The 25,693-nt window shown below is 39.1% G+C and overlaps 1 protein-coding gene across 2 annotated transcripts in view; it reads right to left on the bottom strand.

Moving 5' to 3' along the window:
* LOC126479519 (scaffold attachment factor B2-like) overlaps positions 1-25,693 on the bottom strand; it is a 184,341-nt gene that overhangs the window by 98,750 nt on the left and 59,898 nt on the right. For both annotated transcript variants that reach the window (XM_050103792.1, XM_050103791.1), the window contains exon 5: positions 4,597-4,627. In XM_050103792.1, the coding sequence (XP_049959749.1) occupies positions 4,597-4,627 (31 nt within the window). The remainder of the gene's footprint in view (positions 1-4,596; positions 4,628-25,693) is intronic.

A 25,693-nucleotide genomic window follows, 5' to 3' on the forward strand; every position in this document is an offset into this window, starting at 1 on the left:
TCCGCGCCCGACTTGGTCTCCATCTGTTGCAGCTCTCTGAGGCCTGTCCTTTGTTGGGCGCTCCATTCGCAGTCCGCGCCCGCCTGGCGCTAATACTGCGGTGTTGGCACTTCCCTGGTGCTCCGACGGTCGTCCGTGCTCGGCTCATCCATCATCTGCGGTCGTGGCGGCTGTCAGAGGCTCGTCCTGCGTCGGGAGTTGCATTCGCGGTCCGCACCCACCTGGCCCTACTCCTGCACTGTTACTACTTCTTGAGGAGTTTGTTGGTTCATTTCGTCGAGCCCCAAGCTCCAGAGCCGGACTCCACGTCGAGCTGAGCTGGTAACCGCTGTCTCGGTTTATTAGGTTGTCTGTGACCTTGATCTGTATGGCCTCCTTTATGACACTGTCCCAAAATCTTGGCGTCTGTGTCACAATTTTGTTGTTGTTATAGTCCATTGAGTGGCCAAGCTCCAGACAGTGCTCCACTATGGCAGATTTTGTTACCTGTCCGAGTGGTGTGCCTCCGGTGTTCTTTGCACCTGACGTCCACCGTCCTGGTTGTCTGGCCAATGTATGACTTTCCACAGTGGTATGGGATGTTGTAAATGCCTGGTTTACGTAGCCCCAGGTCGTCCTTCACACTCCCTAGCATGGTCCCAATTTTGGAGGGTGGACAGAAGATACTCTTTATATCATATTTTGAAAGAATTCTGCTGATCTTTGCAGAAATAGGTCCAGCATATGGCAGGTATGCCACCTTCTTAGCCTCCTCTGGCTCCTCTTGTGTACCCTGTGGTTGACTGGTAGTACAAAGTGCCCTTTGGATGTCCGTGGAGGAGTATCCGTTTCTGCTGAACACCAGCTGTAGATGTTCTATCTCTGTGGCCAGACTTTCCGTATCTGACAGAGCTCGAGCCCTGTGAACTAATGTTTCCAAGACTCCATTCTTCTGTGCCGGGTGGTGGCAGCTACTGGCTTGAAGGTATAAGTCAGTGTGGGTGGGCTTACGATACACACTGTGCCCCAAAGTGCCATCTGCCTTCCTCTTAATCAGGACATCCAGGAATGGGAGTTGTCCATCTTTCTCTAGCTCCATAGTAAATTTTATACTTGGGTGGCGTGAATTTAGATGTTCCAAAAAGTCATCTAGCTTCTCCCTACCATGGGGCCAAATGACAAGAGTGTCATCAACATACCTAAGAACGCACTTGGGTTGGTAAGTGGCTGATGCAAGTGCCTCCTCTTCGTACCTTTCCATGAAAAGGTTGGTCAGTGGCAACTGACTCTAAATAATGAAACGTGTGAAGTTGTCCACCTAACTGTTGAAAGGAATCCACCACATTTTTGTTAATCACACAAATCTAAAGGCTGTGAATTCAACTAAATACTTATGGATTGTGATTATGAACAACAAATTGGAATGATCAAATAGATAATGTTTCAGGCAAAGCTGGCCAGACAGTAATTTAATGGCAGAACACTTGGAAGATGCAGCAGGCCTACTAAAAATTTCAAACTGTTTTAGCCACACTGCACTGAATAGCTGCATTACGCGTTTAGATTCTACATCATTTTCAAAGGCTGTTTTAAAGTCAGCTACAAGGGGGTGCTAGATAGCAATATGTCAACCATTTACATACAGTATATTTATAGAAATGTATAATAAATTACACCGAAATTAAAAATGGAGTAATAATAATAATAATAATAATAATAATAATAATAACAATAGATTGTCATTTTACAACTGTCCAAACAATAACTACACTGTTAAACACATATATGCTATACTTAAAAGCAAAATAGACAATGTTGCATACGAAAAATATTTTCAACATGCGTACGATTTAGAACAGCTCATGAATACATTCAGAATTTATACATATTCGAAATACATCCACAAACGTGCATGATAGATCATAAAAGGACAACATATATGAAATAATAAAATAGACCAGGCAGTATCATGAAAAGGATAGTTGCTACTCACCACATAGTGGAGATGCTGAGTTGTAGATAGGCAAAATAAAAAGATTTCGGAAAGTAAGATGCACGCACAACCAGTCTCAGCCATTGTCAGTGACATGAGGGAGGGGCAAACCACTTGCAGAACTTGCTCACATGACCACAGCCTCGGCCACTGACACTGTGGTGTGTGCGGGCGCACACGCGCATATGTGTGTGCGCGCGCGCATATGTGTGTGGCCGCGCACGCACGCGCGTTTGCATGTGTGGGTGCGCGCGCGCGCATATGCGAGTGGCGGCGCGCGCACATGCGTGTGAGCGCGCGCGCGCCCGCGTTCCAGTGTGTGTGCACGCGCGCGCCCGCCCGCGTCCATGTGTGTGTGAGCGCGCGCGCGTTCGTGTGTGTGTGTGTGTGTGTGTGTGTGTGTGTGTGTGTGTGTGTGTGTGAGCGCGCGCGCGTTCATGTGTGTGTGTGTGTGTGTGTGTGTGTGTGTGTGTGTGTGTGTGTGTGTGTGTGTGTGTGGGCGCGCGCGCGCGTTCGTGTGTGTGTGTGTGTGTGTGTGTGTGTGTGTGTGTGTGTGTGTGTGTGTGTGGGCGCGCACGCGCGTTCATGTGTGTATGTGTGCGCGCGCGCGCGTTCATGTGTGTATGTGTGCGCGCGCGCGCGTTCATGTGTGTATGTGTGCGCGCGCGCGCGCGCGCGTTCGTGTGTGTGTGTGTGTGTGTGTGTGTGTGTGTGTGTGTTTGTGTGTGTGCGTGTGTGTGTGTGCGCGCGCGCGCGCGCGCGCGTTCATGTGTGTGTGTGCGCGCGCGCGTTTATGTGTGTATGTGTGCGCGCGCGCGCGTTCATGTGTGTGTGTGTGCGCGCGCGCGCTCGTTCGCATGTGTGTGAGCGCGCGCGCGCGCTCGTTCGCATGTGTGTGAGCGCGCGCTCGTTCGCATGTGTGTGAGCGCGCGCGCGCGCGCATATGTGTGCGCACACTGGAGGATTGGGGGGAGGGGGGGTGCGGCTTGTTGGCCAAATGCTCACGTTTTGATGCAAATGCACTCCACTATATTGTGTGTAGCAACTATCCTTTACATAATATTGTTGCATTCCATCCTAGATTTTCCGTTGTTTAAACAAATTACAACTGTAAAGCCACAAAACCTGGACACAATAATGCAGCCTAGGAGGCACGCTTGTGAACTGTAGGTATGCTGGAATACTTTTTTCATAAGCAATGCCATCTATCTTGCTGTTAAGTTTATGGCACATGTATGTTTAACAGTGCAGTTAGTTGCTTGAACAATTGTAATAGGACTGTCTATTAGTTTTACTTTAATACACACATTAATTTTACTTCAATACACATATCTGTTAAGTTACTATGCGTAAATGGTTGACATAGTGCTACTGTAACACCCTCAGTAGCATACTTCACTTAAATACCACACGCAGTACCAGGAATTAGTTACCACTAGACTGTTTCTCACAACAGACTATTAGGTACTACATAATCGTACGTTTAGTATATCCCGTGTTTTTAATATAAATGGCTTTTATACATGCAAGCTCTCCATGATGCTACAGTTCTTCTGTGGATTCAATGTAACCCTTTGTTTTACTAATGATACTGTGTATATTTTCCTAACAGCCTTTGAAAATTATAATCCAAACACGCAAGGCAGCTATTCAATAAACGGTACGGCTATGACAATTTGAAGTCGTGAGTGCAATATGGCCACTACATCTACTACTGCATTTTTGCAGACTGTTAGTAAGTGTACTAACGAGACTTCCTGTACTATGCTTGTCTATCCTTTTCTAGAGGTCTGCTTCAGACAGGACTGATGGAGGACATCAAAGTAGTTCAAGGAAGGGCAGTTAATTTTGTATTATTGCGTAACTTGCATATCGTATCTGTGATAGGATATGCAAGGTGGAGTGACATAATTAAAACAAACTTTTTTTTATTGCATCAGGATCTTTTCATGAGATTTCAATCACCAACTTTCTTCCCCAAATGTGAAAATATTCTGTTGGTGTCCATCTATATAGGGACAGATAATCATTTCAAATAAATAAGAAAAAATCGGAGCTGGCAAGGAAAGACTGAAATGTTCGTTTTTCAAGTGCACTATTTGAGCAGAGCAGAACAGTACAGAAATAGTTTGAAGGTGGTTAAGTAAATTGTCTGTAAACCACTAACTGTGAATTGCAAAGTATTCATGTAGATGTAGAACCTTCTGTTTCCATACCATGTACAGTGTGTGCAAGCAATATCTTCAGCTTATTTTCCTGTACAGATACACTTCTGTAAGTGGTTATTTAAAAATTGCTCTTTACTGTATATGTGCTTCTGTCCACAAATGAGCTTTCGTTATGTTGTCGATGATGTTGTTGAAGAGTTTTAGTGACTAAGCTCTAACTCGGAAATGAAGTGTTTCTGAACCCATGTCCCTATAACATGTGGAATGTTCTGTGTAAGTTTGGCCGTGTCTCTTTGTTACACCCTCTATACACGTACGTGTGTGTGTGTGTGTGTGTGGGGGGGGGGGGGGGGAGGGAGGGGGGGGGGGAAGGGGTATGTTTGCTTGTAAGTAGGAGGAACATGAGAAGAATTAATGCTTTATACTTTAAAAAATAAAAAAAGCAATGTAACTTGCCTTTTGAATCCTTTTCATGGGTGCTGTCCTCCTGGAAAACAGGACAAAAAAACATTAACAGCTCAGAAAAGCAGCATTTCTACAACAACAGATGAAAACTTAAATTCTGTCTACATGTCTTACTCATTACGCACGCACGCACGCGCACACCCGTGAATTAACTACATCATCTTCTGATGTAAAAAAGGAGACTAAGAATTACCTATTCGGTGCACACACATGAACAGACAACAAAAACGATAACAACAAAAAAATGGTTCCAATGGCTCTGAGCACTATGGGACTTAACATCTATGGTCATCAGTCCCCTAGAACTTAGAACTACTTAAACCTAACTAACCTAAGGACATCACACAACACCCAGTCATCACGAGGCAGAGAAAATCCCTGACCCCGCCGGGAATCGAACATGGGAACCTGGGCGCGGGAAGTGAGAACGCTACCGCACGACCACGAGCTGCGGACGATAACAACACCACTGCAAATGATGAACTAGTACCTCTCCACACCTCTCATTCCGACAAACTTTTTAAACGTGTTTTCATATAATCCTAAGATCCACATTTTCAAGAACTCACTCCACTGATCTAGACTGCAGCTCCCCCACCATTTCCCCACTAATAACAGGCTGTAAACATGGAAGAGAATAATACAGTCATTTATCTGTGTGATGAATGCTGCTACACTACAATCAGTTCCCAGTTTCTTTTTTGTTTACAAATCTGGGATTACTGATTTAATTTTGTGGTCCTTAAACACCTGCTTCTCCCAGGCATATTGATCGGTCTCCCTGGTAACATTTAAATCTAAGTATATTTGACTTTTTTTTTTTGAAAATTTCTTTTAGCTTTTTGTAGGCAGGAATGGAAAAACTCTTATGTTGTCTTGAGAACACACTCTGCTAGTCCTGTTCCCACCTTCAATCCTTTATGTCACTATATTTACAAAATAAATGTTTGGAAGCTTTTTGTATATTGTTATCAGCCTCTTTCTGTGTGGTATAACCAAAGCTAGCTGATCACTGGGAAGTTGTTCACAATCTATTCCTCATTTACAGTTCTTAGGTCACCTGCTGGAGAATTTCTTCAACACAAAAACTTGTTGCCCCATTTATTCTGAAATTTTCGACCCAGTGCCATAAATCATTAGCACCAGAGATCTAGTTTAGCATGTGCTTCTCATCTTGCCATATTAGTTGAAAATGACATTATATAACTGCATGTATTCATAACCATTTGTTTTGTTCTGAGAAATGTTATTCAAATTTTTTTTTTTTATTCTTTAACTCAACCATACTTGGCACTTCAACTCCACAATTAAACCAACTGTTTGCCCCGTATTTTTCTTTTTTCTTCTACTTACGATTAGACTGTTTTTCTGAACTGTTATTTTGCCCCTCCCAATACTCAAAAAATTGTTTAACCTGCATTTTTAGTTTTGACACTTCACCGCCCCCTCTCCGTCTATGATTAGACAGTTACGTCTAATTTGGCTTTCCCAGAATTGTTTGATGCAAATCTCCGTCATGAAATTCCCATTCTGAACAACTTTCTTAATAACTCATTCCACCAGACAGCTTCTTTAGGTAGTCACACTTGGCTTTATTGTCCATGTACTTTTATCTGCTTAGTCTACTATACAGGTATTTTCAAAATAATATGTTATTCAACAACACACACACACTGTATTTCTGCAAATAATGTAAAACAAGTGTTCTGATTTCAAACATCTATATTAGGATATAAAGACAAGTATGAGTTTAAAGTTGTTACCAAAAATCTCGAAGTTTTTGAACAATTTACTTTAAATTTTTACACAATGCGCTAGTAAATGTTCAGACGACCGTGGGCTACAGCTTTTTAATGCACATATATGGAAAAGGTTAACGCTGGAAAGTTCTTGACTGATTTACTTTAAGTTTATTTATTTAGTCATCAACATCAACTTTCTCCCCTTCAAAGTAATCCCCCCCTCAGATATAGCACACTTGTGCCAGTGCTTTTTCCAGTCTCGGAAGCATTTCTGGAACTCACTTTTCACTATGGTTTTCAGCTCCTTCAGAAATTCTCATTGTATCTCACCAGTGGTAGCAGAACCCCCACAGTACTTTCATTTTTCTCTTCAGCCACAGAAACAGAAAGTAGTCACAGGGTGCCATGTCCAGCAAATACAGCAGCTGAGGATACAACACTGTTTTTTATATATAAAAAAATCACAAACGAACTTCGAGGTGTCAACACGATCATTATCGTCATGCAATTTTCATGTCCTATTTTGCCACAATTCTGGTCGTTTTCTTCGGATTGCTTCACATGAACAGCACATAACTTCCAGTTAGTATTCCTTATTAACCGTACAACCAAAGGCAGAAGCTTATGATGCACCATCCCACTGTATTCTAAGAAAACAGAGGAACCTTCACATGTGATTGAATGTTATATCTTTTTTTTCTTTTTTTTTCTTGGCTCTTTGGTCGGTTTCCACTGAGACAACTGGGTCTTGGTTTAGATGTCATACACATATACCCATGTTTTGTCACTTGCTATAACCTTCTTTACAAGGTCTGGATCATTGTCAAATTCATTCAGCAATTCCTGAATGATGTCCACACGAAGACTTTACAACAATTGTGGAAAAAACTTTGCTGCCACACGTTTCATGCCCTAAACACTCCAAAAAATTACTTGGCATATGCCAACATCATCAGAAACCCCTCTGATGTTGATTCAGTGACTTTCAAGAATCATTTTCTTTACTTCTTCCACACTCGTCGTCAGCAACTGACGTGCTAGAGTGTTCAAGGCGGTCTTTGTTGTCAGCAATGTTTCCTCGACCCTCTTTGAAACATTTATATCATTTGTAAACACTTTTTACTCGTAGTAGATTCACCAAAACCCACAACAACATTTTGGATGTGGTGCTGCATTTTGTTCCATTTTTAAACAAAAATTTAATGCTAGTTCTTTGATCCATCTTTTTCGAGAGGAAAATTTCGATGAGTGATCTGAAACACGTAACATTTTTGACTGTCAACAATAAACTAAATATTCAAAACAAGTGAGAATGCATAAATACAGCTGGAACATGTGCACCAACAAGATAAAAAAAATTGAAACTCTGATGTATAAAGCCTGCGAAATTAAAAAATTCCCATTAATTTTTGATCCCAACTATTATCTATACTACATACATGGAAAAATAATGTTCAAGAATTCAAGAGGAGGTGGTATAGTTGGAAAATGCCGGGAGATATGGAAGATTCCAGTTAGATTACATCATGGTCAGGCAGAGATTCTGAAATCAGATATTGGATTGTAAAGCATACCCTGGAGCAGATCACAATTTACTGATGATGAATGGTAGGCTTACATTTAAATAAAGAGACTAGTTAAAGATACAAACAACTATGAAAATCTGTTGATTTTACAATGGATGACTACATTTGGATCACGCAATAGGAAGAACTTGTGAACGCAAATAATTGTGGGGAATTACAAGCTTTTATCGGTACTTAGAGGAAAATACCACAGCCTGTTTAAGGGAACAATGGACACTATCGGTCATTACTAGACTACACATGGAGCTCCGCCTTTTAATAAGAAAGCTCACCTGTACCGCCGCACCAAATATTTGACACATGCCAAAGAAGAAGGTAAAACAGTCTTTGGATCACAAAAATTTCTTTTCTTGTAAACTCCCATCTATCATTATCAGATATGTTAGTCTAAACTAGTACAAAAGATCATGCAGCCACCGAGACAGGCACCATCAAAAGATATAAGAACATAATATAATGAGTACCTGTAAATCAAGGTCATTGTCAGCAGACAACAGGTGCCAATGGCTGAAGCAGAAAAGATAAAATGCTGACTGGCAGTAATAAGGTGAATATTTTTGATAAAGAGAAATTTGTTAAAATGGAATATAAATTTCAATGGTAGACTACATGCTAAATTCAATTCATTCAGGAGCTGTGGGGAGGGGGGGGGGGGGGGGGGGGGGGGATGATTGAGAATTTGCTGTTACATAAGAGCAACAAGGCAATTATATCTGCATATCAGCTTGATATAATGGATGGCAAAATTTTGGAACCTTTCAAGAAGCCAAGATGGCCTGGAGGCTGACACTTTTCAACTGCTGTGGGCATCTAATATACCAGATTTCGAAGTAAAGATGAAAATGAAATACTTAAATTGTTGAAAGGACATACACATACCATCCTAAAAAGCAATGTCATTAACGAGCTACAGGATTCCCATTACAAGCTTACATGTGTTCAACCTCCTTTCAAGGAATTCAAGCCCTCCGTGAGAAAAAGACTGCAAAATGTATCACAAATTATGTTCGAGCGACACACCTAGTCGAGGAGGAAGAACAAAAAAGTAACCCCCCCTCCCCTATAAAGAAATTCTTGAACTGACACTCATCAGCTTCTAAATGTACATTCGAACTTGAGATATATACAAACATGGGTGGCCCTAGTGATGACACTATTCTATAACTCAGTTATCTTATATTTTAAATTTTATTTTTCATTAAAATACCAAAGATAATTTTTTACTGCTCTGATGTTGAATGTGCCTTCAACTCTAACCTAACTGTCTGCCTACCTTCTTTCCTTCCATATACTGAGTATTGTGCTTGTAATGCACACAGCTTTAATTGCATTTTATTCATTATCACTTCGTTAATATCCTTTCTACTATGAGTATGACCGAGTTGCCTTACTCTTGAGTATTTGTGCTTGAGCCACATGTTTCTCATTACCCTACTACCAAACAACTACTAAGGTCATTAGTAATGACCAAGCTTGATGCATGCACTGAACACCTCTAATTTAGCATACAGATAATTTTAGCTCCCCCACCAGAAGATGAAGAGACCCTTAAAGAATATAGAAGAAATAATGCAGGAGAATTCCATAAAATCCACGTGACAAATGAGTTAGCTTATCTCACACTGGTACAATGTTTCCAATCCTGGCAATACGAAGAAGATAAATTTAGATAGTTGTGGGCATTCCTCGGGCACAAAAATAAGTTAACTTGTAACAACAACTATATATTTGATGAACTTCTGATAATATTTGGAGCTCCTCTGAGAACATTTAAACCATATCTCAACTTTTCAAATTGTTCACTGGATACAGCTTAGTTAACAGGTCAGCCAGTTGTTCCTTTGTGCTTATATAACAAACAATAATAATTCCTATGCGCAAAGCCTGACAGCACTGTATTCAATATCTACGTGCCTCATTCCTCGATACTCCCACCTTCCAAGCAAATGCATAGAACAATAATGGTCTTCTACAATCCTTAATGGCTGACCTCAAGACCCATGTCAAGTCAACAGTTGAATTAGTCAATGAAGTTCAGCTGCCACTGCAGCCAATGCTACATATTCAGCTTCAAGTGAAGATAGGGACATGTAAATCTTTGGTGTTTCGGTGTTCAGCAAACAGTATATCCGTGTACTTGCAAAAAGAATGCTGACCTACACTTCCTAACTTCTCCAACTCAGTTTCTCTTCTTCCATAGCAAAAACCAAAATCTAATGCTTTTTTGGCATATCTAGTACTCTTAAGTTCCTCCTGGTGTCTCTCCCTTTGTATCTGCCAAAATAATTTACTACTACAACCAGGTCTGGTAATTTAAACACAAGGTACACCAAACCCACATTTCGCAGCCTTTTTTCCTTTGGGACACACACATCAAAGTACATTTCAAACTTTCACGACACAGCTATATGTGATTGTGATGCACAAAAGCAAACACACAAAAAATTTATTCTATGTACTTTATTACAATAAATACAAACATGACAAAATTTATTACGTAAGATTCTTTAATAAGAACATATGAACACAAAAATAAGGTGTGCAACAACAAGAAACATATTCTTCAGGGGATACAGAATCAGATTTTGGGATAAAAAAATCTGATTTTCGTTTTATTGACGTATTATTTTCAGCCAAGTTTCATCATTTAAAATGACATATCATACATAGCTCTACTAGAATTATAACTATTTTATTTTTATAGATTTGTGAGATTGGGTATTGTGCTTTAGTTATACACGTCTCTCATGGCTGACCATAAACTTTTTGGCAGTACATTTATGTGACATGAATTCAAATATCCCGATTTCCAGCAACTCTTTGTACACTATTTGTCCGAAAATGTTTACCCTCTGGTTTCCTCAAGTTAGTCTTTGACTGTGACGGGATTGTTTGTAAACAGTGTGCTATATGAAAGCAGTAGTTGTCAAGTTATTTTGTATTTAGTACTTCATTTTCTGCAGTGAAAATGCCTAGAGCTAGAGCAAAAGCGCGTGAAGTCGTAAAAGAAAAGAAATGATTAATTAGCAAAGCAAAGCAGTTCTTCATCATCACTGTTGCAAAATGTGAGTCCACTTACTGCTGATTTGCCGAACGAACTTACTCCAAATGAAAACAGTGCTTCTCACAAAAAAAAAAAAAAAAAAAAAAAAAAAAAAAACACCCAAGAGATTTGGAAGAGAAATACAATTTATTTGATAAAGGGAAAGAAGTTTTTGAACTCACTGATACAAGTATATTGTGTGAAGCTCTTGAAAACAGTGTGTGCTGCAAAAAATGACAAGGAAATGTTTCCCTGAAAGTAGAATCCCATGTTGGCCTGGCTGCCCAGTTTAATTTAATATGCAGTGTTTGTAAGTACTGCTGTAAGTTTCCAAGTTCTGTGCAGTAACTGTAAATAATGAATGCAAGAAAACTGAACTTAATAGTGTAAATATTAAGTTAGTTTATGGATTGCGAGCAATTGGTAAGGGCAAAGCAGCTGGTGATATGCTATGTGGTGTTCTAAATCTTCCAATGTACCTTCAAAGTTTTATGCTTACAACTATGTACCAGGATCTGCAGTTGAAAATGTAGCACGAAGTCAATGCAGGTAGCTGTGGAAGAACCAGTGAAAGAAAATCATGGCAGTCGTGACCTCACAGTAGCTTTTGATGGCACATGGCTAAAAAGGGGTCACACCTCCAACAATGGTGTTGTAACAGCAACTAGAGTTGGCACTGGCAAGGTTATTGATGTTGCAATAATGTTTAAATACTGTAGATGCATAGATAGGCTGAAAAATGAACGTAGTGATGACTGTGTTGCAAATTACTATGGCAGTAGTGGTGGCATGGAGGTTGCTGGGGTGAAAAAAATTTTTTTTATTGCTCTTCAGAGTGGTATAATGTTTGCTGTGTCAAGTATGTGGGAGATGGTGACTCTAAAGCATTCAAAGAAGTTCTGGAAAGCAAACCATATGGGAACAGTGTAAATATAAGCAAACTTAAATGTATAGGACATGTGCAGAAGAAAATGGTGCCAAGACTAGATGATAGGAAAACCTTGCATGGCAAAGGAAGATAGACTGATTCCATAATAGAGCAAATTCAGAATTGCTATGGCCTTGCGATCAGGCAAAACACAGGCAATCTTGAAGAAATTAGGAAAGTAATATGGGCTTTGTATTTGCACACTGCATCCACAGATGAGCATCCAGAACAAGGTTTGTGCCCCAAAGGTGAAAAGAACTGGTGTAAATACAATAGGGGACTAACAACTGGATAGAAATACATTCACCACAGTCCACCATTAGCCATCACGGAAGAAATAAAGCCCATTTTCAGAGATCTGGCTGACAGAAGTCTTCTGAAGAACTGTCTTCATGGGAAACGCAGAACTCCAACGAGTGCTTGAATAGTGTGATATGGCATCGTCTCCCAAAAACAGCGTTTTTTGGAATTAATACACTACATTTTGGTGTGTATGATGTTGTGACAACCTTCAATCTTGTGAATATAACTAAATGCCAGTCCTTCAAAAGTTGGGTTTGCGTGATGGTTCCCGCACAGCACACGCTATGTTGACTTTAGATCAGCACAGACTAAGGCATGCTGGGAACATATAATCAAGACATTAGTGAAGCAAGACAGGTGCAGAGAGGTGCCAAAAGAAGACTTGAAGATGATTATGAAGACTGTGAAGGGGGTATTAACTATGGATCAGGAATGTTTTAATCTTTTTTCCTCCGTTTCCATAAGTTTGCTTTTCACTTGTTCTAGAAACATTGTCTCAGGTAAGGAGTCTGAAATTTTTATGACTGTCCATGGATTTCTTTTACACACTGGAACAATGATTTTTTAATTACTTGATTTACAAAAGACTTAGTGGTGATAATTTAGTAATAAGTGAAGGAAAAAATTTACTTAAAAATAAATGTAAAATATCTCTGTATGAAAAATACTTTGACAATTACCTGTTGTTTCAGTATTGTTATAAAATATCAATACTCAAACAGTAAAAATTTTATATGTCTGTCTCCAGTAGTTTGTGAGGAAATGTTCCCTATAGTATGCATATTTTAACATTGCAGGGATAGGCGATTCTGTATCCCCTTAAGGAGGAACTTATGAACACAAAAGAAACTTATGACTCTTAAGCAGGAAAAAAATGAACATTAACATCAGAAATATAGACACGGAAAATTCAAAACTAGTGAGTTACTTGCCCCTGGCGATATCTGCAAGGTGGACTTGTACATGGGCGAACTCTTGACATATACAACCCATCCCGCTATTTGTATTAAAGAGGCGAGACCTGTTGTCATATTTTTACATTCTTCAATCTAGAGACTCCCCACTTGCACAAGTAGAATGTTGACATGAGCAGTAAAAGAGAGGTTGATTTACCTGTGATATCTCGATATTCACTTGGAGATAAACATTGGGAGCATTTTCTTTAAATTTTGATCTCAGAACTTTATTTGATGAGATTTTGATAAGTTGCTCTTTTCAGAGCAGTTTCCTGCATACCTGAATTCAAAGAATTAGTTTGTTGAAAATGCTAGAATGGTATTCCAGTTCAGCACACTAAACATGACTTAAGACATTCACAGTAATCAATCTTATCATCATTAGTTTCAAAATGCAAGTACGTCGTCTCAAAGTTGTAGAACTTTGGTATTTTTCTCTTTGGAAATCCAACAGATTTTGCTGTGACTAACAACCCTTTATGATCCTCACAAATTTCTTTACAGAGTTTCTCAAACACAGTTGATTCTACAGGACAAGTTTTTGCATAGTTGATCACTAAATGATGTCAGCCAGATTTTTCTGTCCACAGTATTCATCGTTAAATCCTCCCTACGAAAAAAGTGGTGAGTAGTTATGACTGATACGTTTATATTCCGCACAGAAGTTAGAAACCCTTTAATATTTCTTGTCACTGCAGCAGTGCCATCAGCTCATATAGCAATGCAATCTGTCCACTTCTGTCCCTTATCGTGAAAAATTCGACAGCGGCAAATATCTTATCTCCAGTGACGGTTACAATTTCTCAGAGAGAACATTTACTGCTTAATTTCTGATCTACAAAAATAATCTCACAAAAGGTGACATTGTGCTTTTTTGGAAATGTCAGTGCTTTCATCTAACTGTAAGGCAAACTGTGTGTTAAGTTTTCTAGGAAATTACTTTTAATATCAACTTTATAGTGTAACATATCTCTTCATTGAAGTGATGTGTTGCTCAGGGCATTTAGGACTGGTGAATGATGATTGTTGACTGCTGAAGAAAATTTAATGTAGTTTGGAAAGTGGGACATGGGTGTTGAGTACAGTACAGTGTGTGTCTTTATGAGCATGTTGACTGAATGGCAACAGATCGTATTGCTACTGGACGGGGCAACACTGGTGGCAGCTTGCATTTGGCGAGACTTTCTGTTCTTAATGTTTTCTCTGTGCAGTAGATCCCAGTCCTCGAGTTGTGTTGGCCTCCATGGAAGATAACGGCATGACAATACATGAAAGTAACAGAACAAAATGAATGAGTTAGGAGAGTCATTTTGAACTGTAGTACTGATCAGGGCGGATTTATTTGAAGTTAACTTGTCAAGCAGACAATTGTTTGAAACTGTTTTCTAAGCATTTAAATGTGGTTTATGGAAGAAGAAAATTATCTCATTTAGTAGTATGCAGAGTAGTAGTCTGTTAAGATAGATAGATAGATAGATAGATAGATAGATAGAGAGAGAGAGAGAGAGAGAGAGAGAGAGAGAGTTACTTTTCATGCCAAGGTGCAAGTAACAAGAGAAAAGCATTTTGAAATTAGCATCCTAACCTACAGCTAGATTATTGCATTACTCAGCAGGAATTTTTGCATACATATTCAGGAAACAATTCAGCTAATAATACGTAACACACAATATGCCAATGAACCGTATAATTTGAAGCAGATACTTTTGAAATTTGGTCCAAACATGGATGCAACAATTTCTTTACATGCCAGTAAAATCATTTGATAACACTGTACTGTACACCAAACATTATGGTCTAGTGCTTGTCCTCATCACCTGCCCACGTAAATCTGAAATTTATGTACTTCTTATAGTGGCAGTTATGTTGGACTTTGTTTCCATCCTGGTATTATGTTTTTCTGGTTAGTAGATGAAGAGGGCACAACTTCTTTTCCTCTTTCAAATAATATTATGTTCACCTCCACTCTCCACAGATGTAGAAAAGCTGTCTATGTCTAAGGGTTTCTTTTTCCTTATTACATATCTGCCCACGATGATGAGTACATAGCAGCTAGCAAACATAAGAAACTACGGCAGAATTTTACCACACAGTGAAAAGACACGTCATGACTAATTACCAAAAAAGCAAGGCAGCTGAGAAGTTTATGTCAGCCTTTCACACAAACACGCACTGGCGCAGGCACGCACAGTGACAAACCCAGCACTTCCTGACTATTAATTTCACTAATTTCCCAATATAAACGAAAACAAATGAACTGGGTATTGAAAAAATTTCATTTTTTTGTATTCAAGAGAAGACCTTTATTATGACACAGTTGTGCAAAGAAATACGCACGAAGTACAAATGAATACGTATACTATCCAAATTAAGGAGTGAGATCCTGGAAAGTTTCTGTATGCTGGGCGCAGCTGCTTTGTATGTCTACAACGTGATTTGGTAAACATCTCTATGGTAACTCCTCTCTGTAGTTCTGTCGATGGCTATCATTTTCGCCTACATCCATTTCCACTATGCAGATGAAACCTGTCAAAAGTGCTACAATGTGTCAAGAGATTTCCTTAAGGATACAGGGTACTTTTCTGGCGCAATATTATGCAAAAATCAACACCTATTTCTTTCAGGCACTGTCTATGATGTATATGTTTTACAGATTTTTTGTTGATATCCGGTAATGCAGCACGCGTTCTAAACAAATTAGAAGTATTTTGAATATTTTTGAACCTGCGTAGGGTTATTAAAAAATTACAAAGAATTTATGCAATTTTTTTCCCAAAATGCTTCCTCAAATTGAGGTACCATTTAATCCAATGTTGTACATTTGAAGGAGACCAAATTTTTACCAGATACGCATGATATGATGGCTGAGGTACTAGACCTATTTAATTCCACCTATTATGTATATTACAAGAATAAAAATTATCACATATTACATTTTAATTTTTATAATTTTTTCCCCTAATAAAAATGTTATTTTTTCTATAATTTAGTTGATTCTGCAATAAAGCTTAGGTCTACTACATAAGTATGGGACTATTCCAAGTTACAGAAAAAAATTAGAGCAATGCTTTATAAACTTTAGGAAATATTTGTACCTGAATTCTGAAAAATACAACTTGCGGGAAATTGTGAATGGAGTCAAATTAAACTGTGCCTCAGAACATTACTGAAGCATAGTCTTCATCCTGTAGCATTTCTTCATCTTCAAGCTTCCTCTTGGAATTCCTTTTAGCACTTCTTGCTTCCTTGGTAACTTGAAGAGCAAATCTTTCAGCTTCATGCACCCGTTGTCTGTCACATGCATTCAATTGATCTTCCACCTTAGAGCCACATTTTATGCCTAAATTTCTCAGGACTTCCAACCTTCCTATAATTCCATCACTGAAACATTTCACTGCATCTAGTACACCAACTTTTAATGTATTTAGTTCTACAAAAACATTCTTGGGTAATGTTTCCCATATGAAATGGTTGAAACTTTCATTTTTATTCTGAGTGCCCCCATGAAGACATTTACTAAGCAAAACAAAGTCACTCAGGTCTCTAAAAATTGGTTTTATTTCATTCATAACAGGTTCAGGAAGAGAATGCTTATGGTGGTATATTTGACCATTTTCTTTTGCTTTTTGGTAACCTCACCAAGAATCTGCTCCTTTAGGGCAAAGTCCAAGAACAGGGTGGTCATCTGTGGACAACTTATGAAAGTACATGGCCCATACAGCTTTTTTCATTGCTATAACATCATTCTGCAGTGCAGTTCGTCTAATTTCCAATCCATGATAACTCTGAAGGTCTATTTCAGTTTCTGTCAATCTGCCTTGGCCATACAGATTTTCCATCAGACAGCAGCTTTCCTTTCCTTTCTCTTCGTAGCCTCTTCAATCTAGCACCCATCCTCTTTTGCACATGTCCACAACACACTAGTTTCGTTATGAAGGGATCACCATAAACACTGAACTCATTAATTTTATTGAAAGCTTCTTAGAAGACTGATGTTCAATATGTCCTTCAATGTTACTATGGCAGGTGTGGCAGTACTTAGGTACACACTCAAGATCAACAACTTTTCCATTCCCAGAGAGGTAACAATTATAACACCATTCAAGGAACAATGTCCTCGACATTGCCATGTCCCATCAAGCGCAACACCAATGACCCCGGTTCCACTAATATTTACAGTTTCTTCTACTGCACATTTCATAGATGATTTAGACACTCTTGTCAAGGCACCTAAAAGTATTTCTGTGTACTTGCTGAACCTACGAGGAGGAGGAGGAGGATCCATCAAACCACAAAATGTCTGAACAGCCTTTTTTCCTTTTCCTATTACAAGCATTGCATACACTAACTTCAAATTCACATCATATGAATTATGCACAATGTTCGAAGTAATTTTCGAGGTAGAGTTATTGCAGGATCTACAAAGAACAACTAATTTTGATGCTAAACCCTTCCTGCTACTTTGTTGTTCAGTTATTTCCAGACAGCCTATACTATCACATTGTTTACATTTTGCAATTTCCTTTATCAAAGAAAATAAGATGCCCACATCTACAACAACAACAAATCCATTGCAAACAGCATCAATGTTAACACAAAAATCAATCACCAGGAGGCGTACCATGTGGGAGTTTCTTCCCTGAAGAACTGATACATAGGTTACTTTCAACAGTGTGGCTTGCTTTGTTTGTGTATTAGTTGCCACGGAATTTCCTTTTACTGAATTTCTTGAAGCATGCCATAGTTCATACTTGTTGCACACTAAAGAATATGACTTCCACAAACATATGTAGCACTTGTGCAACAAACATTCAGTAACTCGTGAACAAACTGCTTCAGCAAAACAAAAGTAAATACTAGCAAAGATAATTTACAGAGACTAGAAACCTGCACAGTTACCAACATATACAATGTATCATACAGATAATCGCTGGAAACAAAGTTCACAGTTCTTTTCAAAATAATACAGGTTTCTGTAACAGAAATAAAGTGGGCCTGGCAGCACACATGACCATAACTTAAAAATGTGGTATACAGGGTGTACCATTTATCTTAACCACCCTAAACAACTGTTTGTTCAGATGCAAATTACAAAATGTTTCAAGCAAATGTTCTTTAGCCGTCAGGGGCACATCAATCAGCATGATAGCCTTCATTGTAGCTTTGTTTTTTACAACGATATGAACAGTGGTATGACTTCTTTAAATGGCACTCTGTATTTTTTATTCAGTAATTCATTTCGTCTTCTAAAGACACATTCAAAAATTTATCACAGTGTACCATTCGCTGAAACACAACGTTATTAATTACATAACACAACACTGACTGAGCCTGGGATCACAAACTCGTCCACTTGCTGGAGTTGTCAGAAAACAAATGAAAACAAAGTAAAAACATAACACAAAATTGACTGACTCTCCCGTACCATTGTCCAGGAGTAGAACATTCAAAGATGCTCAAAGTGGTGTCCCTGGACACTGAAACACTGGTGCACTCGTTGAATGAAAAAATTATTTACTGCTTCCAGTGTTGCCTGCTGAAGAGAATTATAAGCATGCACAACACATTCCTGCGTGTCCTCTGGAGTTGTTGGAATACTGCAATAGACGACATCTTAAATGCATCCCCAAAGAAAAAAATCCAGAGGATTTAAATCAGGAGACCTAGCAGGCCAAATAACTGTGCCTCCTTGACCAATCCATCTGGCAGGGTACCTTCGGTTCAGAACATGACGTGCACACAAGACATTATGTGCTGGACATCCATCGTGTTGATACCACATAAGCATTCTGGTTCTTAGCGGCACTTCATCCAGAAGAGGAAGAAGACTTCGTATGAGGAAGTTGGCATATGCTGTGCCGTTTAAACTACCATTGATGAAATTAGGGCCAATAATTACTGTACCAAGCATCCCACACCAGATGTTAACTCTCCATTAACACTGGGCCAATAATGCATGTTCCTTGTATTTACCTGTCCTTTGTTTGAGAAGGAACATTCATCGGTAAATAGAACATTGGAGAAGTAGTTCAGGTTGGCGAAGTTTTGCTGCTGTGCCCACTGACAGAACTGTACAAGACTCTGGAAATAATTCCCATGCAATTCTGGATGTAGGTGTACATTGTAAGAATGGAACAGGTGATGTGTAAGAATACGATGTACACTGGTTTCAGGAATGCCAATCTTGTGTTCAAGCTGTTGTGTGCTCACATGTGGGTTCATAGCAATGGAAGCAAGAACAGTAACTTCGGCAGCTTCATCTGTGTGACTGCTACAATTGCTTTGTCGTCGGTTGAAACTTCCCATTTTCTGAGGGATCGCAACTAGACGAGAAAACATCAGTCTGAAAGCTGGGTTCTTGTCAGGATATCGCTCTGTACAGTTCTGCTGGCTGTGTAGCATTTCACCTACCTTCAACAACAACAATAATAAAAGAAATGTTATGTTGATGCAGTTTGTAGGAAGGACAGCCTTTACTGTATGCCTACTCTACCTTTACTGTATGCCTAGTCTACACAACAGTATTTGAAAGGACTGAACTACTGTACTAAATGTACCCGTACATAAGAAAACCGTATTGCAATTACTGCTCTGCTAACTTACATTTGCCATAAATGAGTAGCATTTCTACCTTCTCTTCTTTGGTGTACACTCTACTCACGCAACTCTTCAGCTGACAACGGTTGACAGAATGGCGGGTATGCATTTCACTTATGTTTACATTTGTCCTCTGTCAACGTCAGCACGTGGATGTGTTCCATTACCCTGAGTACCTGCACTAAGCACTGGGAGTGTCAACATCAATGTTGTGTTATGAAATTAATAACGCTGTGTTTCAGTGAATGGTACACTGTGATATGTTTTTGAATAGGTCTTTAGCAGAAGAAAAGAATCACCAAATAAAAAATACAGGGTGCCACTTAAAAAGTCATACCACTGTTCATATCTTTTGTAAAAAACATATCTATAACTTAGGCAATCGTGCTGATTGATGTCCCTCTGACGGGTAAAGAACATTTGCTTGAAACATTTTGTAATTTGCACCTGGACCAACAATTATTTACGGTGGTCAAGATAGACGGGACACCCTGTATACTGGTCATTTTTCTTTGAAACCCATCAGAGAGTCTATAGACTTTAAGTCATAAAAAATTTGATTTTTCCACCATTTTTAAGTAGCCTGTTCCTTAAGTTGACATTACGGTTGCTGTCTTCATAGTAAACAACTAATGTATTCAAAAATTGCCTGTTGGCTTCTGTCTTGGGTTCTTCACCCTACGTGCCTTTTATGATTTTTCAGACTTTTCGTCAGAACGAGTGACTGAAATTGTCAAAGTTTCACCCTCCAGTTCTGGTCGTGGACTGCATGTATCAAAACTTCCTGCTAGGTGCTGAATTTTTTTCACATATATCACAGTGTTTATGGTATCATATAAATTAGAAGACATTCAAAATCTTGCAACACATCTGACGTGTTCATAACTCATCAACGCATCAATTAACAAAGTGGTTTGTATTGACATATATAATCTTTACTATTATTCAAGCTCTGGTCTACTTTCCATCGTGCATTTCATCTCCACTGGCATCTTAGCCAGGATGCAGTTGTTTATGTTCAAACATTTTGGTAGTTTTCGCAAATCAGGGGTATCCATAATTAAAGTTCCAGTTTCAAAATTCTGTAGAAAGAGAACAACTGCTCAGAATTAGGTCAAATCTGAACAGCATATTATTGACATAGGGCAAAACAATATTTGAGGAGGGGTGCACACACACAGCTGTTCCTCAGTTCGCATCTGAGATGCCCAATATTACTATCTCCAAAAAGGAATGTGTAGCCCAGCAGAAGTTCCTAACACTCAATAGTATGAAAAAAAAAAAAAAAAAAAAAAAAAAAAAAAAAAAAAAAAAAAAAAAAAAAAAAAAAAAAAAAAAGTCAATGGTCAGAAGTCTGCTAAGAATTTGGAGAAAATGATTACAAAATTCAAAAGAGAGTGTTCTTTTGAAGTGTGATGAGGCAGAGGGGGGCAAGTAATTATCTGATGTCCGCTTAAGATGTGGCCACAGCATTGCAGGAGGGGTCAAGCATGGTGTGAAAACATGCAGTGCATGGGGAATTGACTGAATGTTGGACATTCCTGTCAGCACATCGCAGAAAATCCTATAAAACATCCTGCATTGTTATCCATATAAAATCACCTGTGTTCAGGAGTTGCTTCCTGCTGACCTGCCAGCAACACAAACGTTCACTCTGGAATTTCTTGCTCGTATGGAGTTGGACAATGAATGGCCAATGAACATTCTGTGGACAGATGAAGCCCATTTCCATCTCCAAGGACATGGCAATATGCAGAATACGGGCAATAGAAAATCTGTATGCTCATCAATCAATACCATTTTCATTCTGCAAAGGTGGCTATGTGCCGCAGGTTGACTGCAGTATTTTGAGGAGGAAAGTCCTGTGGGTCCTGTTACCTGTACTGTCTTTGGTAAACAATACGAGAGTCTAATGCACACCAATGTCATTCCAACCCTTCAATAGAATGAATTATGGGTGGGTAGGATCATTTTTACACACGTCGGCACTGCTCCTCACATTGAACAGCCAGTGAAGCAGCAGCTGCAGAGGCATTTTGAGAATGTTAGAATTATCAGTCATCATTTCTCTACAACCTGGTCATCCAGATTATCTGATGTCAATCCGTGTGACTTCTGGCTGTCTAGTTACCTGAAAGATGATGTGCTTAGTGTTCCAATTAAAAACAGCTGAGCTGAAGGCAAGTACAGCCCAACATATTCTGAATGTGAACGCTGACACACCACAATCTGTTGTGAGACATGCTATTTTTCGATGTCAACTTTTGGCAGAAAATGGACAGCATACTCTTGCCCCAGGGTCATTACAATTAGAAACAGATGTCATCTTACTTTCTAAGATGTTTCTGGCTCCAGGGCAATCAAAAAGCATTCTCATTATGTTTCTATGCAGTTTTTGGCCGCAGGACCATCTTCTGTAGTGCGACCTTGCTTGGTGGAAGGGTTTACCTAACTAATGGTGCCACAACTGTTGACAGCTGAACTTGTGCTGTCATTCACATGTAATAGTATCGATGCAGTAATATGCAACTGAAACCATAGATGAAGTATTGCAATTCGTCTGCCACATGTAGCCAACTCCACATAGCTCGAGATGCTTAAAGCACCACCCATTAGTAAAGTTTACATTAATTCCCCCCCCCCCCCCCCCCCCCATGATGTTTCTCCCTGTGTCAATACTATGCTGTTCAAACTGGATATATTTCTGAGCAGTGGTTCTCATTTTACAATATTTTGAAACTGTAACTCTAATTGCAATCACCCTATATCATCCAGTCATGTGGCCTTTTGAAACTAGTGCCCAAAAATGATTAAGTTCTTCAATATCTCAAAATACAAATTAAATTTCCAATGCCCTCTTAATCTTGTTGATTTCAATAGTTACTTGAAGCAATTATATCTACATATAATAACCCTCAAAGTTGTTTTTCTTTTTTCTTTCTTTCTTTATGTATACCGCCACAGTGTAGTTCGGTAATTAGCCGATAGTCAGCGCTAGTCACAAACAGGATAGTCAGGTGCATTGATGGGTTGGCTGTGCTACAGAAGGGGACAGCTGTTTCATGAAATTGCCTCCCCGATCACCAGATCTCACTCCATGTGACCTTTTACTGTGAGGACACATTAAACATCTGATGTATGTACTGCCTCCAGCATGTGATGTAACAGGACTCTGGGAGGGAATACGGGAAGCGACTGCCACAGTCAATGATGCCATGCTGGGACAGGTATGGAAAGAATCCGATTACTGTATTGACATCTGCCAGGTCACTCATGACACACATTATTGAATGTCCGTAAAAAAACTTTCACAGTTTATCTTCAAAATGCAATATGTATGACATCTGTACAATGTTTAGTTCTTGTGCAGTAAATAATTGAAAGTGTTCCCGGACTTTTATGTACACCCTGTATATAACCAAGGCTGTGTGAGGGCAATTACTGGAACTGAGCAAATGTGTATCTCACTACACTTTGTTTTACAAATTAGTTAAAGCATAACTGTATCCGTTTATACTGTTTCTAATTCATTTACAACATTTAATCTTTCTAAGATCCTGGCATACAACAGAGCAATGGCTGACATTTAGAGGTCACTTTAAAAACTTATATTTAAACTGATCATTAAAAAAGGAAATAAAACAATAGTAAAAATGCACACGGTTCAAATGTTGGAAATTTCCCAACGTTTGTACATTTAGTGAGATGTGTGTGTTTGAGTTTGTGAAGAAAGCAGATCCAGTCTCTCTTGTACCTCCAGAACAGCAACTCGCAAATCCGCTTCCAGCTGCAGTTGCAACTGATATTTTGTCTTTGTGAACAGCATGGGAGAAAATGTTGACTCTCAGAAGTTGATGCGAAGGGCAATAACACATCCACTGTCCTCCTTTCCAAATTGGGATAATGATTCTGAGTCTGCACCCAGATATATTCAGGACACTTCTATGTAAATCATCACTTGAGAGTTCTGTTATCTCCTCATGTTTAACTGTCAACAAGGGTCTGATTAGTAAACCACTACTATAGTATCGAACAGGTTGTGGATCCCGTCATAATCGCATGAACCTTCTGGAAAGGTATTCTCGAGTTGCTGGTGAAGGTTTCCAAGATGTACTATACCAATCCTACTACTTTGGCCTACATACAACTCAATTCCCATCACAAAATCATTCGGACAAAATAACGTCCCTCAGTTACCCTTCTACATCTGTATTTTTTTCAAAGTCCAAGTCATCTCTTAAATGCAAGTATTGTCTTGCTTAGAAAGGTGATGTTACTATTTCAACCTTGAAGTGGTACGTTAACATCATTCAGTTTCCCCAAGAACATCGGCCAAGAATCAAAATTTATCATCCAGAAAGAGCCACAACCGTACAAATGCTGTTCAATAGGAAAGGCAGTTCACCCTTCAAATCTACAATTCTACAAAGAACTTGACCATGACGCAACCATGGCCAACTGAAGAGAACCACGGGTAGAGCCTAATTCCTCACAAAGAACAGAAAATGGCCTACAGCTTAAAGCTTGCGCTTTCCCACAATTTACAACAATCACTGCACCACAGAGCATTTTATTTAATTCCGATTGCACTATTTTATAAGTCAATGCCTCCCTGTGTACCTTGCAATGCACAAATTTTACAGAAGAAGAAACAGCACACTCCCTTTAACCTCCGTTTAGTTCCAATATAATGCTGCCACTGCATCGGTAAATGTACCAACAATTTATATGCAGCAGATTGTTGCCACCGAAAAGGAATTTACAAGACAGACAATATCTTCATCTGCAGTCCTTCCTTCCATACCTTTACAAAATAGAAAGTTCTCATGCAAAAAAGCCAACAAGAAGCTGGAAAAGATTTTCCGTAGCAGTACTGTCAATTTATAGGGCTTATTTTGGGCTGTCATGAAGATGTGTTAGCAACTGATTTTTGACATCTGAGGCTATTGCATCAATACTATTCGACAGTACCATCTGAGAGTGGTATCGACATCAGACTCTCACCAAACCTTTCTCCACCATAACTAATTTCTTGCCAATAATGTTGGGTGATATGGATTCTGCAATTAAGTAGGATACATTTTGAATACTCTTAAGGCTTTCTTAGGAACTGATACTAGTTTTTTTAGGGCATTTGAAGTTTCCTTTTCGTAGTTGTTCATGCCACTAAAAGAATCTGATGGGTTTACTTACATGGTCTGGACGTTTTGCCTGTCTAATTTTAAAATCTTGAAGCTGTCGTTGGCTATAATCAGAAACACATTGTGGGCTTCTTGAGTATTCAAAAAATGCTGGTAAAGCCTAATGTATCAATCATTTTGGTACCAACACACTTTGATTCGGTGTTTAAAACTGTCACTGCTGATAACAGACGAAGATGTGCAAGAAGAATGTGCTTTGACTGAAACCAAGTCTTTCCCATTATTACTTTTGAAGAAATAGTTCTAGCATCCCAGTGCAACCCCGGAAGGTTTCCGACACTAATGGTGTAAATTTTAATTGGTAACTACATTCCTTATGAACAAGATGTATGCACGGACAAGTGGGGGAGGGGGGGTCCGTTTCTTCATATTAAGTGACAGTATACTATCTGTTGCAACTGTAAAACTTATCAATCCTTCTGAATGGTTATGGTTTTATACACCAGTGTATAATTTCCTGGCACTTTAGAAAATGAGCTTTGGAAAGACCTTTGATGTGCAGTAACAAGTATGCTGCATATTTTCGTATTATGAAAGTATAAATTCAAATTCCACAGAACACTGCATGCTACTTTACGAACCACTGAAATCGACATTGCGATGTGCTTTAGTAAGCCAGTCATAGGTCATGTCACGTGTCCTCGTCAACCGACGATAGCGGGGATTCAGGGTATAGAACATGTGATGTAGTTGGCCAGTAGCAATATCACTGATAAGTAGCGCGAACACAAA

This window comes from Schistocerca serialis, chromosome 1 (assembly GCF_023864345.2).
Source record: "Schistocerca serialis cubense isolate TAMUIC-IGC-003099 chromosome 1, iqSchSeri2.2, whole genome shotgun sequence".
Lineage (NCBI taxonomy): Eukaryota > Metazoa > Arthropoda > Insecta > Orthoptera > Acrididae > Schistocerca > Schistocerca serialis.